The sequence below is a fragment of the Stegostoma tigrinum genome, chromosome 19 (assembly GCF_030684315.1).
Source record: "Stegostoma tigrinum isolate sSteTig4 chromosome 19, sSteTig4.hap1, whole genome shotgun sequence".
Lineage (NCBI taxonomy): Eukaryota > Metazoa > Chordata > Chondrichthyes > Orectolobiformes > Stegostomatidae > Stegostoma > Stegostoma tigrinum.
Window position 1 is genome coordinate 60426573 of NC_081372.1, and position 18130 is coordinate 60444702.

Sequence of the window (18130 nt, forward strand, 5' to 3'; positions counted from 1 at the left end):
TAGTCACTCACTGCCATTTGGAAAAAGACCCATTTATTCCTACTAAGATAACAAGGTGTAGAGCACAGCAGACCAAGCAGCATCAGAGGAGCAGGAAGGCTAATGTTTTGGGCCTAGACCCTTCTTCAGAAATGGGATTCATTTATTCCTACTGCTTGTTTTCTGTCCACCAACCAGCTTTCTATTTGTCTCAGTACATCACCTCCAATCCCAGGTGCTTCAATTTTACATGCTAATCTCTTTTGCGGAACCTTTGAAAGTTCAAATAAACCACATCTACTAGCTCCTCTTTATCAACTCTTACAGTTATGTCCTTGAAGAATTCCAGTTGATTTGTCAAGCATGATTTCCCTTTTGTAAATTCATGCTGATTCTGTCCAATCCTATCATTCACTTAATACTCTGTTCCTGCTTGCTCTGCTATTAAAGTTTTATAATGTACTTTAGTATTTACCCCTCTACCAATGAGGGACTAACTGATCTATAATTCCCTGGTTTCTCTTTGCATTCCTGTTTGAATTATGGAGTTACATTAGCTACCCTCCAACCTGTAGGAACCATTGCAGTATCTAAAGGATCTTGAAAGATAACCCAAAGTATCCACTATTTTGTGGGCCACTTCCTTAAACACTGGGGGATGTAAATTATCAGGCTCTGGGCATTTATCAGTCTTTAATCCCGTCAATTTCCATTACACCATTTTCCTATTGATACTGAGATAACAAGGTGTAGAGCTGGATGAACACAGCAGGCCAAGCAACATCAGTAGAGCAGGAAAGCTGATGTCTTGGGCCTAGACCCTTCTTTGTATGGGGGCGGCAAAGGGGATTCTGAAATAAATAGGGAGGGCGGGAGGCGGATAGAAGATGGATAGAGGAGAAGATAGGTGGAGAGGACACAGACGGGTTAAAGAGTTGGGGGTGGAGCCAGGAAAGGTGAGTGTAGGTGGGCAGGTAGGGAGGAGATAGGTCAGTCCAGGGAGGACGAACAGGTCAAGGGGGTGGGATGAGGTCAGTAGGTAGGATATGGGGATGGGGCTTGAGGTGGGAGGAGGGGATAGTTGAGAGAAGGACAGGTTACGGAGGCAGGGACAAGCTGGACTGGGTTTGGGATGCGGTAGGGGGAGGGGAAACATTGATACTATTGGGCTGCAGGATTCCCAAGCGGAATATGAGGTGCTGTTCCTGCAACCTTCGTGTGGCATCGTTGTGGCACTGCAGGAGGCCCAGGGTAGACACGTCGTCCAAGGAGAATGTTGTGGGGGGGGTGGGGGAGAGTTGAAATGCTTCACGATTGGGAGGTGCAGTTGTTTAGTGCAAACTGAGCATTGGTGTTCCACAAAGCAGTCCCCAAGCCTCTGCTTGGTTTCCCCGATGTAGAGGAGGCCACAACGGGAACAGCGGATACAGTATACCACATTAGCAGATGTGCAGGTGAACATCTGCTTGATGTGGAAATTCTTCTTGGGGCCTGGATGAGGGTGAGGAAGGAGGTGTAGGGGCAGGTGTAGCAGGTCCTGCGGTTTCAGTGAAAAGTGCTGGGTGTGGTGGGGCTGGAGGGGAGTGTGGAGCAGACAAGGGAGTCCCAGAGAGAGTAGTCCCTCCGGAAAGCAGATAAGGGTGGGGAGGGAAAAGTGTCTTTGGTGGTGGGGTCAGATTGCAGATGACAGAAGTGTTGGAGCATGATGCGTTGGATCCAGAGGTCGGTGGGGTGGTACATGAGGATGAGGGGGATTCTCTTTTGGTTGTTATTGCGGGGAAGGGGTGTGAGGGATGAGTTGCGGGAAATGCAGGAGACACAGTCGAGAATGTTCTCGACCACTGGAGGGGGTTGCGGTGGTGTTGTTGCGGTCCTTGAAAAACGAAGACATCTGAGATGTACGGGAGTGGAATGCCTCATCCTGGGAGCAGATGCGGCGGAGGCGAAGGAATTGGGAATAAGGGATGGAATTTTTGCAGGAAGGTGGGTGGGAGGAGGTGTATTCTAGGCAGCTGTGGGAGTCATTGGGCTTGAAATGGATATTGCTTTCTAGGTGGTTGCCAGCGATGGAGACAGAGAAGGCCAGGAAGGAGAGAGAGGTGTCAGAGATGGTCCAGGTGAGCTTAAGGTTGGGGTGGAAGCTGTTGGTGAAGTGGATGAACTGTCCAAGCTATTAATACTGTTCTATTCCCTATTGATACTGATTTCTTTCAGTTTTTTCCACTTACTAGACTCTGTGTTCCCCAACATTTTTGAGGTGTTATTTGTGTGCTGTTTTGTGGAGACAGAACCAAAATGTTATTTAATGGGTCTACTATTTCTTTGTTCCTCATTATAGCTTCCCTTGTTGCTTCTCTTCACAAACCTATCAGAGGGAAAAGGGCCTGACAGCACCCCAGAGTCTGAGATAACAAGGCGTAGCTGCTTGGCCTGCTGTGTTCATCCAGCTCTACATTTTGTTATCTCAGATTCTCCAGCATCTCCAGTTCCTACTGTCTTTGAAACAATTAGCACCTGTCAAGGGTCTGTCAGCTCTCTGGTTGATCAGCCGCTTTTGAAGGGAGGATCTTTTGTCCAAGTGTAACTGCCAGTTTGACCTTGAACCCATCAAGTTCCCTAGATATGGTCACAGCGGCACTGTCACTGGCTTTCAGCATTAGTGTTGTTGCAGCAGTGACTCACTTCTGCCCCTCAGTTGGTCACAGGGTGAAAACTGGTAGAAGATTTAAAGGGGAAGTTTGTTAAGTTGGCCAAAGCTTTGGGTTCTCTGGAGGCTTTTAATGGTGGGAAGAATGCGTCAAGAAAGAGGCTCGTGGGTGTGTGGTGTGTAGGTGCAGTCAGTCTGAGGTGAGCTTGTGAGAAAGAGGGGACCTGGGCTGGGGATAGAGGCTTCAGAGGAATCTGTAAAGAAGGAAAAGGAATTCAACCAAACACTGGGATAAGAGGAACTGGGGGTAACTAAAAGGACTTGGTGCAGGAGCAGAAGCAGGCAATGGTGTTTTGAATAATGGGCCAGAAGGCAGTGAATTCACTGGGAGGGGTGTGAGCTTTGAGCCATGGACCGATAAAGATTCATCGATATCAGGCTGATATTCCAGATGCCATCTTGAGGGACTGACTCCTCAAATCCTGTCCACACTATATAGGATCAGCAGGAGTGTGATGGAATACTCCCCACTGGCCTGGATGGGTGCAGCTCCAACAACACTCGAGAAGCTCAACACCATCCAGGACAAAGCAAAGCAGCCCACCTGTTTGGCACCACATCCACAAACACTCACTCCCTTCACCACCAATGCTGAGTAGCAACAGTGTATACTATCTACAAGATGCACTGCAGAAATTCATCAAAGATCCATCAAAAGCACCTTCTAAACCCATGAACACTTCCATTTGGAAGAATAAGGGCAGCAGATACATGGGAACACCACCACCTTCAAGTTCCCCTCCAAGCCACTCACCATCCTGACTTGGAAATATATTGCCAATCCTTCATTGTCACTGGGTCAAAATCCTGTTTTGGAGAGCTGTTATATGTGACCCAATGTGTTCATCCTATTTCTTACCGTAGGTGCTGCTGGAACTGTGTCTCAAACACCTTCTGTTTTTATTCCAAATTTCCGACATCTGCAGTAACTTGGTTTTAATAAACTCCTGGAACTTCATTCCTAACAGCTCTGTGGATGTGACTACAATCACTGAGAAGCTGGCTCCCCACCAATGAAGGATGAGCAACAGATTTTGGCCTTGCCAATAATGCCCATATCTAATGGAAGAATATAGATGTGAGGAAGAATGTGTATTTGTTCAGTGTAAAAGGCCCTTCAGTGCCCTGAGTCTGGGAATATTTTGGGGTATTTTTGAAGAGATGGAGGGGCTGTTTTGGCACACCAAATATAAGGTGACATAGGTGATCTGGACTATTGCCTGAAAAACCTGAACTCTCAAATAATCAACCTCATTATTGTATTTAAATCTCTCTTTGGTGTCAACATCTGTGATGCTGCTTGGCCTGCTGTGTTATTCCAGCTTCACACTATGTTATCTTGGATTCTCCAGCATCTGCAGTTCCCATTATCTCTGAGCCCATATCCCACTGGTTCCCTGTGTCTCTTACACAGCCACAATGTGAACTGCTGCACAACTTGAAACCCTGCGTTCAGGTGCTTTGATCCGCAGGCTCTGCCTGCACTGAACCTCTCCACCTCTCACCTTGCCTAAATGTTTTGGCCATGTTAACAAACTTTTCATGAAGCTCAGAGTCGAGCTGTTCTGATACTGCTCTTGTGAAGCACTTTGGAACAGTATCTGAATAATAAGCACATATTTAAATGCAAGTTATTGTTGCAATCTGTCTTTTCTGAAATCTTCTCTTTCTGAGTGCAGCCGTTGTTTACGATGAGTGCACAGCAACAGAACCTCAGGACATTCTCAATGGCAGAGTACAACCAGCTCGCCAGGGAGTACAGCCACCACCCGGTAAAGCTGCTCAGGATCACCAGCAATTAGCTGGGCTTGGGGTGGGCTGGGGAGCAGTGAGATTGGAGGGAGGGTGGGTAGTGAGAGGAAGGAAGTTGGGAGTGGGGTTTGAGGGGAGATGGGGGATTGGGACTGGGGAGGTGAGGGAGATGGGGGTTTGGGAGTCGGGGTGGGTGAGGGTGAGGGAATAGCAATGAGGGGTGGGTGTGGTTGGAAGGGGGCATGACAGATAGGTGTGGGAGGGTGAGAACATGGGGAGGTTGGGAGTTGGAGTGAGGGATGTCGTTGGGTGTGGGTGTGGTTGGGGGGCGGTGAGGGCTGGGTGTGGTTGGGGCGGTGAGGGTGGGTGAGGGGGTGGTGGGATGAGAATGTGGGGAGGTTGGTAGTTGGAGTGAGGGGTGGGTGTGGGGTGTGGTGGGATGAAAATGTGGGGAGGTTCGTAGTTGGAGTGAGGGGTGGTTGTGGTTGGGAGCCTGAGTGGTGTGGGGTGAGGCAGAGGCTGGAGACTGAGGGGTGGGTGTGGTTGGGAGAGGGCATGAGAGGTAGGTGTGGCAAGTTGAGAATGTGGGGAAGTTGGGAGTTGGAGTGAGGGGTGGTAATGGGGGGAGGTGTGAGATTATGGGGAGGTTGGGAGTTGGAGTGAGGGGTGAGAATGTGGGGAGGTTGGGAGTTGGAGTGAGAGGTGGGAATGGGGGGAGTGTGAGAATGTGGGGTGGTTGGGAGAGGGGAGGTGAAGAACACAGTTGTGATGTGGATGATGATGGGATAGTGTAGGGGGAGGGGCCTAGATTAGTTCACAGGTCGACACAACAGCGAAGGTCGAAGGGCCTGTTCTGCGCTGTATTGTTTGATGTTCTATGTTACGGCATCAACGAATCCAATGGTTGTCCAATCCTCTTCTGTGACAAGTTGTGAAATGACTTTGGGAAATGATAGTCTACAGAGGACTGATTCTCAAAATAAGTAACAATAAATTGATGTAGTGCCTCTCAGAAGCTCAGGAAAACACAAAGAGCTTTGCAGCCAATGGAATATTCATGAAGTGTAGTGAGGTTGTGCTGTAGGAAATATGGCTGCCTGTTTGAGCACAGCAAGATCCCACAAACAGCAATGAGTACAATGATAGGAGCAGCTGTTTGCAGTGACGTTGATAAAAGTTTAAATGTTGGCCAGGACACCAAGGTGTTTCTCTTCTTCAAAAAGCAAAATGAGATCTTTTTCCGCATCCAGTCAACAGAGTGCAGGACAGTACAGCAGACTACGCTCAGACCTGCACTGAAACCGAGAGAGGACAGGACTCTCTGATAGTGCAGTAGGCACTAAGTGCTACACTGATATGATCCTGGAAAGCTGTAAGTCCATGTTGATTTTATGATATCCTCCAGGAGAAAGGAACTGCCACCTCAGTCTGAGGTTCATGTGGTTGGTGCTTAGGACAGTGAGTGAGGTGGGAAATAACCACAACCTTTGTTGGTCTCAAACATGTTCTGTGAATAAATGTAAGAGGCCCAACAAGCTGCTCCTTTCTTACATTAGATGAGAAAGATTATGGTCCCAGCTTTGATCCAGTGGAAATACTTCTCTTTAGACTCACTATTTAACTAGTTAAAGATTGATACCTTGTTACTTAAAGGGAAAGGGAAACTAATTACATTGATACGGCGCTATTACAATTTAGAAACAATTTTGTGCACAGCAAGCTCCCACAAATGGCAGTATGATAAATGGCCATTTCTGTGATGTTGCTTTGGGGGATAAATGTGATGCTGGGGGGAACTGCTCCCCACTTGAGATGGAGGTTGAAGGATTTATATCCACCTGATGCAGCCTCAGAATGTCTTCTGAAAGATGATACCTCAGACAGTGCAGCGCACACTCAGTAGTAAAGAATGGAGCTTGAACCTTGGTGACTTTGAGAAGGAAGTGTCAGTCACTGTGCCCCAGTTCAAAAGCTTTGGGTTCTGCAGAGGATCATAAACTACAAGAGGTGACTCATGCCTCTCTCCAGTCTAGTCCAAACACATCTCCCAGACAGGATCACATTGACTGCCATTTACAACTTATCTAGGACTACTTAATGAGCCAATCCCAGTCAAGTTAAATACTAACCAAACAAAGAAGGTACCTCAAAGTAGAAAAGCCAGCCTCGAGGAATATTATCAACGATATCATGGCAATGACATAAGCTGGCATCTGGTATGAGTGCAGCTGCAGGAAGTGACATGAAAATGATGGTATTCTTGGACAGAGAGATTGTAGCGTGTGAGAATCAAGGTAAAGACTGAACCCAGTTCAACAGCAGCAGGAATTACGAATGCTGAGGGTTCTGGGTGCTGTTGTGGAACAGTGGCAGGCCATCTGCTGCAGTTTGCTGGAGTTGGGAACAAACTGACATTCACTTGTTCCCCAAGCAGGAACAAGCGGACACCATGGTTCTTAGATGAGGAGGTGCATAGTTTTTGTCTCTGCAAATAAAAGCTTAGAAAGGTAGAAATATTGGCTCCAGTTCTAAGCTGTGCTATGTGCATCGGCCAATGTAAGATGAAATTCACTCCGTCTCTCTCACCCCATGCCATACCTGTCCTTGAAATATTTGGTGAAGACAGTGTGGAGCGACCCTTATCCGAGAGGTCAGAAATCAAACAAGATTCAATCTTCACTGAGTATTTAAAGGCATTGACTTCCCAAAGTATCATTCCTGACAAAATGCCTCACCCTGACAGGAGCAAAACGATGACAGTCTTTTTCACCGAAGTTTAATCCTCTGACCATATTGTAGGGTACACACACACACCATGTAAGGCAGTGAAGGAGGGAGAGAGCCTGCAGAGAGAGGGGGCAGAGTAGCGAACCTGAGCTGAGAACCTTTGGGAAAGAAAGAGAAGGGTTTCTGCTCAGAACAGAGTGTGGGAGGAAGAGGAGAATAGCAGTGAAAATGACAACTAATGGCAGATGAACACAGAAAATGAAGATAAATTTTTAGAAGTGTTATAAAAATGCATTCACTATTTTCTGTTTCCACAGTCTGCAATGCAGTTTTTAGTTAATTACATGCCAGAAGACATCGTTGTGGCTCACATCAAGAGTGACGCGAACCTGCTGTGGAGCATTAGTCCGGCCAGTCTCAAGGCAATGAAAGAAGAAATTGCCAATTCTTCACAGATTTACGTACATCTCCAGTGGACCATTCTGAGGTACACTGTGTAGCGTAAAATTGGGAAAATCACCACCTGTTAACTTCAGTGAAACAGAATCAGTTTGAGGTGAAGAATTCAATTGAAATCTCAGGCTTTGTACGCAGGAAAGCAAATAGCCCTGAGCCACAGCTCCAGAGAGACCAGTTACATACAGGGACAAGGGCCTGGAAGCATCAGAGATAATGGGAACTGCAGATGCTGGAGAATCCAAGATAATAAAATGTGAGGCTGGACCCTCTGATGAAGGGTCTCGGCCTGAAACGTCAGCTTTTGTGCTCCTGAGATGCTGCTTGGCCTGCTGTGTTCATCCAGCCTCACATTATATTGGCCTGGAAGCATGCCCAGTTTGGCATTGCCTGATGGGCACACTGGTCAGTTCCTGATGAAGGGTAATCTAAACTCAAAACGTTAGCTTGCTCTCTCTCCTTGGATGCTGCCTGATCCACTGTGTTTTCCAGCATTTTCTGTTTTCAGGCCAGTTCCTGAAACTGAAAACTCTTCCAAGGGACAGATAATGTTCTTTTAAAGTTGCAGCTTGCCATAAGTATCGATGAAGGGAAAATTTCCTGTCTCTTTCTAACCCCTGTCCTGGGACTGTTTGATGGGGGACAGGAAAGAGCGAGCTTGATTTAGTAACTCACCTTGTGCTGGGAGTATTTAATGGGGACAGTGTTGAGCGAGCTTTACTTTCAGATTACTTTTTAGTTCAAGAAGGTTTACAAGGATGTTACCAGGACTGGTAGGCCTGAGTTATAGTGAGAGTCAGCCAAGATGGGACTTTATTCCCTGGAATGTAGGAGAATGAGGGGTGACCTTATGGGGAATGGAAAAACAGAGAGCATAGGTTTAAGGTGAGAGGAGACAGATTTAGAAAGGACCTAAGGGGCAACTTCTTCACACAGAGAGTGGTGTGTATATGGAATGGACTGCCAGAGAAAGTGGTTGAGGCAGGTGCAAAAGCAACATTTTCAAAACATTTGGATAAGGTACTCTATAGTAGACGAAGTTTTACCCTGTAACTAACCCTGTGCTGTCCCTGACCTGGGAGTGTTAGATGGGGATAGTATTGAGGAAGGTTTATGTTCAGTTCAGAAGAGTAGAAGCAGCTTTGGCCTGTACTGTACCTGTCCTGGCTGTGTTTGATAGGGGCTGAGAGTTTTGCTTTGTATCTAACCAGTGGTATATCTATATGACAATATCTCATTTGTACCTGGATCACAGATAAAATATGTCCTGCACATACATGTATTGTAAATGTATACTTTGGTTCCTTCATTTCCCTTTATGTATGACATGAAGCAGAGATCTGAGACACATGCAGACATTGTGATATTGGTGTGTTTATTCAGGGTGTACACCACCTCAGTGGCTGATCGTCTGGAACAAGAAGAATTTCCAATCTGTATGTCTCAGTTGCATTTATGAATCTGTCAGCCGCTGATGCTTGTTTCTCATGTCCCTACAGGAATGCTTCGCTGCTGATGAATCCTGAAGCATTTGGTGAACACACAGTGGTCTGTACAGACAGAGAAGTGAGAGAGGAGCTTGTTCAGCTGCTGGAAGGGACACGTGAGAAATCAGTGTATGTACCATGATAACAAGGTGTACAGCTGGATGAACACAGCAGGCCAAGCAGCATCATAGGAACAGGAAGGCTGATGTTTCGGGCCTAGACCCTTCTTCAGACTTCTGTTTGCTGTCTTTGTCATGGTCAGGTTTAGGTGCAAATCCCATCTCAAACCCAATTGTTTGCTTCAACTTCACTGAAAGGACCTTTCCAGGCAAAAGGAAGCAGGGTTTGGTGTGTGTCGGGAGCTAAATCCCCTAAAAATGAGGATCAGGATCCCGACATTATCTCACCCATTTTCAGAGTTAACCAGGCAGGTTTTTAAGTGGGTGGGGATCTCCCTGTGATTTTCAGAGAGATAACTAGATTGTATAAACTGACAATTGTATCTCTTGAACCATGCACCTGGCTTTAACACCAGTGTATTAATTTCCCTGAGCTGTGTAACTGAAGTGAGTGTCCAACAGGTTAGTGTTTGTTCAGTGACACTGACGGACTGGGAAGCCTTTTGTTCATTACGCTGAAGAGCTGTGGCAATGGCCAGGTAAGAGGCTGCACACACACTGCTGTCGGTACTCGTCAGGTAATTGCTACACCTCGTGAAACTACTTCCCTTTTTTTGTACTTCACTCACTTCCAGCTGCATTTCCCTGGTGCCCATGTCCACCACAGCCTGGAAGCAGCTTAGGATCTCCACTGATGAAGACAAAAAGGAGACCAAGTGCAGCACCTTCAGGCAGGCGCAGGGATCCAACTGGAATGGGCTGAGCCCTTAACACATGCCCAAGTGGATCAGCTCCCTGGACCTACCTCTGCAGCAGTGCCTCAAAAGGCTGTTTACTGCTGACTTCTTGCTGGAGCAGCGGCATGCACACTGCCAGTGGCCATCAAGACATTTATCACTGGAGGGGAACACACTTGCCCCACATTTCCCCAGTCCAGAGGAAGGGTCACCAGATGTTACCTCTGATATTTTCCTTCACAGATGCTGCCAGACCTGCTAAGCTTTTCTAGCAACTTCTATTACTGTTCCTGATTTACAGCATCCGCCGTTCTTTCGGTTTTTACACTTTCCCCTTCTTGGGTGTTCTCCTCTCCCTGAGGTTGAGTGGCATGTGTTCCTGGGGGGAGAGAAAACAAAGAATTCTGAACATCTGTGTGGAGAGAAGGCGAGGACAAAAGTGAGGGTGTAGAATTGAGATAGCAAGACAGTGAGGAAGAGGGTTTGTGTTGGCTGCACAGAGGACGATGTCAGATGCCCGGAGAGAGAGATGCGGGAAGATTGAATAGAGTTGTGAGGTGTGTTGGGCAGAAGTCACGGAACATTGGGCTTCAGAACTGAAAGGGTTTGAGGCTGCTGATTCGGTCTTCCTTATCATTCATGGAGACTCAGGACTGTGAAAGCTGCAGACTCGGCAACATCACAGAGAGCCATGAGCTAATGGACTGGACAGAGTCAGAAAGCACATCGAATGAGAAATCCTGAGGCTTTCTTCAGGAAATCCTGGCACTGAGGATTCGGACAGAATGACATCACCTACCTTCAGTTCCCTACCACACTCTCACCTCCGCACTCCTCTAGTCTCAATTTCTCCCACTGCACCCACATCTCCCTTTCACCCATCCTCGCTATCCTATGCCCCACCCAGTACTCTCCAACCCATACTCCCCTGCCCTATATTCTCCTATTCCCACACTCACACCCCCTCTACCTATCCCAACTTCCTGCTCGCACATTTCCGTTTCTCCCAGCTGCCTTGCTTTCCCCTCCCCACTTCCACTCCACCCTATGTCCTCCTCCATGTATATGGTCACAGAAATTTGAGGGTGCATACATGAGGATCAATGGTCGGCACAACATTGTGGGCTGAAGGGCCTGTTCTGTTCTGTACTGTTCTATGTTCTATGTTCCACTATCCTTACTTGCCCCTACACTCTTTTTCTCTCTTTGGTTTCCCCTCACTTCTTTTGTCATTGCTTCCCGTCTCCTGCCCCTTATTTCCTCCTGGCTTTGGCCTCTCCCTCTCTTCTCTTCCACTTTCCCTCCTCACCCACTCAGGAGTTGCATCCTGGTTCCTGCTGGCACAGAGATTGACCAAGAGGGTAGCCCACCCTTCCAGAGGTCAATGCAGTTAGTCACAAGGTCAGTTGCCATTTGGTTGTAAAGATGCTTGCGCCAGCTGTCTGCTGCACATCATGGTTTTACACTCACTGCTGCTCCCACCACCCCCCACACAATATTGCTGACGAGGAATAATAACTGCCCTCTCTCATTTCAGGGTGATCAATGAATTACTACCAAAATACATTCGAGCGACACGTCGAACTGAAACGATGCCAGCTTTTCGACTTCGAACAAGTGAGTGTAGACATAGGACAATTGACTGGGGGTCTTCTGCAGTGAAAGCTCAACAGTTATGTGTTGTGTGTATAAGGGATGGACGTGGAGACCTGACTGACTGGGATGAGCCTGCCCATGGTGTCACTAGACTGTGTCATGCTGTGACCATCAGCAGTTGCTGTGCACACATAGAACATAGAACATTACAGCACAGTACAGGCCCTTCGGCCCTCGATGTGCTGACCTGTCATACCAATCTGAAGCCCATCTAACCTACACTATTCCATGTACGTCCATATGCTTGTCCAATGACGACTTAAATGTACACAATAAAGCCCACTTTTGCTTACTAATGGATTTTACTGAGTGGGGGGTAACCCTTCATGTGAGTAACAGAGGGGAACACTAATGACTGGGGCAGCAGTACATCCTTTTCTGTTAGCCCCAAACTTGACCCTAAAGTCCAAGTTCCCTTCCTAAACCCCTCACCTTTCTTAAAAACAATACTAATTTCAGTCACTTGTAACTCGTGCCTGACTCAGTGTAAAATTTTACTGTTCCTGTGAAGCTCCTTTAGATAGTTTCTATATTACGGGTGCTATATAAATGTAATTTGTGTTGAATTTTAAGATTTTTTTTCTCCTGTTTGATTGTTAAGATCTAAAAGAAAACAAAAATCACCCTCCTAAGTCCATTCTATTTAGTGAGAGCACACCTACAGTGTTGCTTACTTGAGGGAGATCTGTTGGAGGCAGTTCAGCGGAACTCCACTACATTGATTCCAGAGCTGAGTGGTTTGTTTGAACAGATTAGGCCTATACTCTCTGCAGTTTAGAAGAATGAGAGGAAATATCATTGAGGTCTATAAGATGGTAAAGGGGATTGACAAAAGTTGACATAGAAAGCTGTTTCCTTACCTGTGGATCAACTTGGAATGAGAGGACATAGTTTTAAATGAAGTGATGGCGAATTTAAAACAGATGAGGTGGAATTACTGCTCTTAAAGAGTAGTGAATGTGTGGAATTCACTTCCCCAGAGTGTAGTGGAAATGTAAGGAGGAGGTAGATTTTTCTTTGTGGGATACTGTAATATGTTTTGTGTTCTGAGGATTCCTACTCAAGCTTTCTCGACCCAGGGTATTAATTTGGAACTTAGTATTGTGCAAATTTTGCTGCGAGTCTACTGAGGTGAGGTGAGAGTGACCAATTCCCCTTCACATCAAGCTTACCTTTGACTGATTGTCAAATCAAGGAGCCTGAGCAAAATGGAATCATTGGAAATCAGGGGGAAAACACTCTGCTGGTGTGAGTAATATTTGACATATAGGAAGATGGTTGTGGTTGTTGGAGGTCAATCACCTCAGCTCCAGGACATCTCTGCGGCATTTGCTTGGACATTTGCTTGTCCTAGTTCCAACCATCTTCAGTCAATGATCTTCCCTCTATCATAAGGCCAAAAGTGGGGATGTTTGTCAATGATTGCAAAATGTTCAGCACAATTTGCAACTCTTCAGATACTGAAGCAGTCCATGTTCAAATGCAACATGATTTCAACAATATCCAGGCTTGGGCTGACAAGTGGCAAGTAACATTCACATCACACAATTATCAGGATAATGACCATTTCCACACGAGAGAATCTAATCATTGCCTCTTGGCAGTCAGTCACACTCCTGTTGCTTAATTCTCCACATCGCAGAAACTGAACCGGACTAGCCACATAAATACAGTGGCTTCGACAGCAAGTCAGAGGCTAGGAATCCTGCAGCGAGTAACTCACCACCTGACTCCCCAAAGTCTGTTCACCATTGCCAAGGCAGAAATCAGGAGCGTTATGGAATACTCCCCACTTGCCTCCCCTCCAAGCCACTAACCGTCCCAATTTGGAAATGGTTCCAGGGATGAGGGAAACTGTCTGCTTTGGCAGAGGTTAACAAACCAGACAGCAGAGATTGAAGATGATTCACAAATGAACCATGATGAGAAAAAGGCTTGACCATGCAGTGAGTGGATATGATCTAAATTGTGATTGTGGCAGATGCAATTGTAGATTTTAAAAGGGAATCGGGTAAGCTCCTGAAATTTTAAACAAAAGGTTGCAGGGTTCCCGTTTCTGCAGTATAACTTGTGATCCTGTGTGAGGTTCTACTGAGGACTTACTGACGCGGTGCGTTTTGCTTCCACGATGGTTGCAGGTTTTCCCAGTGGTGACAAAGAAAGGCTTGCCCTTTTCAGGAACATCTCGCTGCAGTTGGAGGAAGAGCTCGGGGCATGCACCACATCACATGGAAAGCTGAGGTGGTGGAACGTCAAGGAGTGTGACCCACAATGGCCTAGCCAGGGCTGCAGCAACATGAAGCTCATCATCTTCAATGACAAAGTCAGCCCCTCGAGTCTGGGTTTCCTTGCTGGATATGGGTAAAGATTGCTTCCATTTAGACCTCTTATTCTATACTTGGAGGGCCATAGAATCCCTACAGTGTGGAAGCAGGCAATTCGGGCCATCAGCAAATCCACCTTGTGTGCACATTCACCCCTCCACCTCCCCTTTACTCTCTACCCAGCAGTGAGTGCCCAATACCAGTCAGGCTGTTTCAGGAAGCCACATTGTCGAAAACATTTTACTGCCTCTCCACCTGCCCCATAGCTTGCAGATTTAACTAAATTCCAGCAATCCTATCTGTGCCACGGCACAATATGAGAATGTAATTTTGTGGGAGTTTGCTTAATCCGAGGGAATAAGTCCACAGCCAGACAAACGCAGGCAGAGAAAGGGAGGAATTTGAGTTTCAATGAGCCAATTTGGTGGTACCAATCTGCCTGTATGACTTATGACCTTGCCCTCTGTCTCTCTGCCTGCGCTATCCATAGTTATCATACAGATTCACTACGTGTATTATTAGCTTTTATGAAGCTAGTTAAATGCTGATTGTACACTTGGCACCAATGAGCAGAATCCAAATGCCTTCTAACTTCTAATGGATCCCCTGTGGTCTTGCTCGTGGGTAGTCAGAACATCAATGTTTTAGGCGTCAACTTGGTCTGTCTTTTTAACAATACGCCTTCATTGGAATCCAAATTTATTAGATCACAAAAAAATATTTAATTAAGAGTCTAGTGATAACCACGAACCCATTTTCAACTAACAGGAAAAAACCCATCTGGTTCACTAATGTCCTTCAAGGAAGGAAACTGCCATCCTTACCTCGTCTGGCCTACATGTGACTCCAGACTCTTCAGCAACGTGGTTGCCTCCTAATTGCACAGTGGGCAACTAGGGATGGGCAATTAATGCTACCTAGCCTGCAATGCCCTCATCCTGTGAATGAATTTTTTAAAAAACTGGTTGAAAACGTGAGCCTGTAGGTCAGAGGTGGGCTCTCTTTCCTTTTTAAGGAACTTGTGTGAGACAGCTGCACTGGGGAATAAGGGAATTTCCTTTGGAAATGCACACAGTAACCTGCAGGATGCATTACCGACTACACCTTGTGTCTTACTTCCAGTAATAGCTGTAGCCCCCTCCACCTGCCCCATTACACTATGATGCAAACATGTCCCTTGTGGAACAAGGTGTGATGCAGGATGTACCTGTGACATGGAAATGTGTGCATGATGTTACCACCAAATCACCTGCTGTCGTGTGCAGGCCATTTAACTTTCATGTCTCACACTTGGTAGAACTGCTGTTTGGTCATGTTAAGTATCTTGGCTGTGATAGTGTTGGAAGAGCGTACAACAATCTTGCTTAATTTTGGAAGAAACCTAAAACTAGGTAGAAATGGAAATATGGAAAATGGGTTTTTATTGATCAGTTGGTGCCTGGTCCACCATCAAGGTCACTCTAATTCCTGGTACTTCTGCAGTCCATGAGTGGGGCTAGGGCAGGGGCAGGGCAATGACCTAGAACCTCCTTCTGCTAGGGTTTGCTTATTTTTTTAAAAACCAAAAGAACTGTGGATGCTGTAAAGCAGGAACAAAAACAAAGTTGCTGGAAAAGCTCAGCAGGTCTGGCAGCACCTGTGAAGGAGAAAACAGAGTTAACGTTTCGGGTCTGGTGACCCTTACTTTTTTTTAATTCACTTGTGGGATGTGGGTGTCACAGGCTGGGCCCAGCATTTGTTGCTTGTCGCTAGTTGCCCCCTTGAGAAGGTGGTGGTGAGCTGCTTCTTGAATCGCTGCAGTTCGTGTGCTGTGGGCTGACCCACAATGTCCCTTAGGGAGGGATTTCCAGGATTTTGACCCAGCCCTAGCCCCAGTGAAGGAATGGCAATATATTTCCAAATCAGAATGGTGTGTCTTGGAAGGGGAGCTTGCAAGTGGTGATGTTCCAATATACCTGCTGCCCTTGTCCTTCTAGATGGAAATGGTTGATGGTTTGGAAGGTGCTGGCTGAGGAACTTTAGTAAATTTCTTTGCGTAGCCCCTTTCCTACAGTGGAATGGACTGTACATCATCTCCAGCCCATACAACATTAGAGAATGGGCATCTGGAGTGTCCTCGGGCAACCCTGAAATTTTAACCAGTCCCTGGACTCCAACGGCAGAAACATTACACAGAGACATTCCATTCTAAATGTGGATGTAAGAATATAAAACAGAAACGTTAACAGAAAGGGCTGATGGTCTTTTATTCTTCCATTGGATGTGAACATTGCTGTCAACTGCAGCTTTGGCCTATTCTAATCACCCTCTACCTGCCTGCTACACCGTTTTGGCAGTGCATTCTGAGTCAGTCACATTAGGTGGCATTCATAAACAGATTTATTTCTTTAAAGGGCATTAGTGAACTAGATTTTTTTTTAAAAGGACAATCAAAGATAATTTCATAGATTAGTTTTCAATTCCAGATTTTATTAATTGAATTTAAACTCCATCAGATGCTGTAGTGGGATTTGAATCCATTTCCCCAGAGCATTAGCCTGGGTCTCTGGATTACTAGTCTAATGCTGTTAGAAGTGTGCCAGTGTCCCTACTTTCCTGTGCTTGCCCAAATTATATTCTGTGCTTGAATTAGAAATACAAATTGTTTTACCAACATCACACTCAACATGCAGACAGATAGGAGGCTTGAGAAACACAGCAGGCCAGGCAGCAGCTGGAGGAAAGGAGTCTCATTAGTAACCTATAAAATTCTAACAGGACCACACAGCGTAGACGCAGGAAGGATGTTCCCAATGGCAGGAGAATCCAGATCCAAGTGTCTAAGGGAATAGTAAACCATTTACAACTGAGACGAGGAAAAATGTGGAATTTGCCACCACAGATTAAAGGATATGGAGGAAAAGTGCGAACAAGCTATCACATAGAACAATACAGCGCAGAACATGCCCTTTGGCCCTTGATGTTACACTGATCTGTGAACTAATCTAAGCCCATCCCCCTAACACTATCCCATCATCATCCATCTGCTTATCCAAGGACTGTTTAAATGCCCCTAATGTGGGTGAGTTAACTACATTGGCACTACTATGCCTTTACCACTCTGAGTAAAGAACCTGCCTCTGACATCCGTCTTAAATCTATCACCCCTCAATTTGTAGCTACACCCCTTCATACAAGCTGACGTCAGGATCCTCTGATCATCTTGTATGTCTCTATTAAATCCCCTCTTAGCCTTCTTCTCTCCAATGAGAACAGACCCAAGTCCCTCAGCCTTTCTTCATAAGGCCTTCACTCCAGACCAGGCAACGTCCTGGTAAATCTCCTCTGCACCTTTTCCAATGAGATCTTTTCCACCTTTTCCTAGTGAGTTCAATGATCTCAAAAAAGCAAATGAGAGAAGCAAAGAGGAATAATGAAGAGATAAGCAAGTAACAAAAGTAGTAGAGGAATGTGGATGTATGGCTGCATAAATTACTGAAGGCAGCAGGACAGATTGAGAGTGCAGTTCATAAAGTATACAATAGCCTTAGCTTTATTAATAGGGGTACAGAATACAAGAGCAAGAAGGTGATGTTGAGCTTGCAGTTATTCAGCTCAACTGTTCTGGGCATTGCATTGTAGGAAGGATGTGAAGGCATTGGAGAAGGTGCAGAAAGATTCACGAGAATGGTTCAGGGCAGAGGAACTTCATTATGGAGATAGTTCTAACTTCTCCAATCTATTTGAACAGCATTACCTGAGAATGTAATGCATGATCATAGTGAATGGTGGAGCAGTTTCAAAAGGCTAAATGGCTTTCCCATGCTCTGATCGTCTGCGTTTACAACTGCCTATAAAGTTATGAATAACAGTCCCAACAATGTTATAGGTATAAAAACCAAAAGAACTGTGGATCCTGTAAATCAGGAACAAAAACCGAAGTTGCTGGAAAAGCTCAGCAGGTCTGGCTACTTCTGTTCCGGTGTCCAATGTTACAAGCATGATCAATAACACAGGACTTGATGTGATAGTTGGTTTGCTATCAAGCAGTACAGGATCAATTAGTCATCTCAGGATTTTTACAGCACAAAAGACCATTCAGCCCATTATGCTTGCACCAGCTCCCCAAATATGCATTTCTCCTAATGTCATCTTGTCTTCTCCCCATAACCCTGCACATCGCTCCTTCTCAGATAGCTGAGAAATT

The 18130-nt window shown here is 45.9% G+C and overlaps 1 protein-coding gene across 1 annotated transcript in view; it reads left to right on the forward strand.

The window, feature by feature from the left end:
• Positions 1-18130, forward strand: part of LOC125461205 (piezo-type mechanosensitive ion channel component 2-like) — a 205327-nt gene that overhangs the window by 182409 nt on the left and 4788 nt on the right. The window contains exons 48-52 of the mRNA XM_048549712.2: positions 4366-4458; positions 7483-7652; positions 9121-9237; positions 11502-11581; positions 13759-13981. Of these exons, the coding sequence (XP_048405669.2) occupies positions 4366-4458; positions 7483-7652; positions 9121-9237; positions 11502-11581; positions 13759-13981 (683 nt within the window). The remainder of the gene's footprint in view (positions 1-4365; positions 4459-7482; positions 7653-9120; positions 9238-11501; positions 11582-13758; positions 13982-18130) is intronic.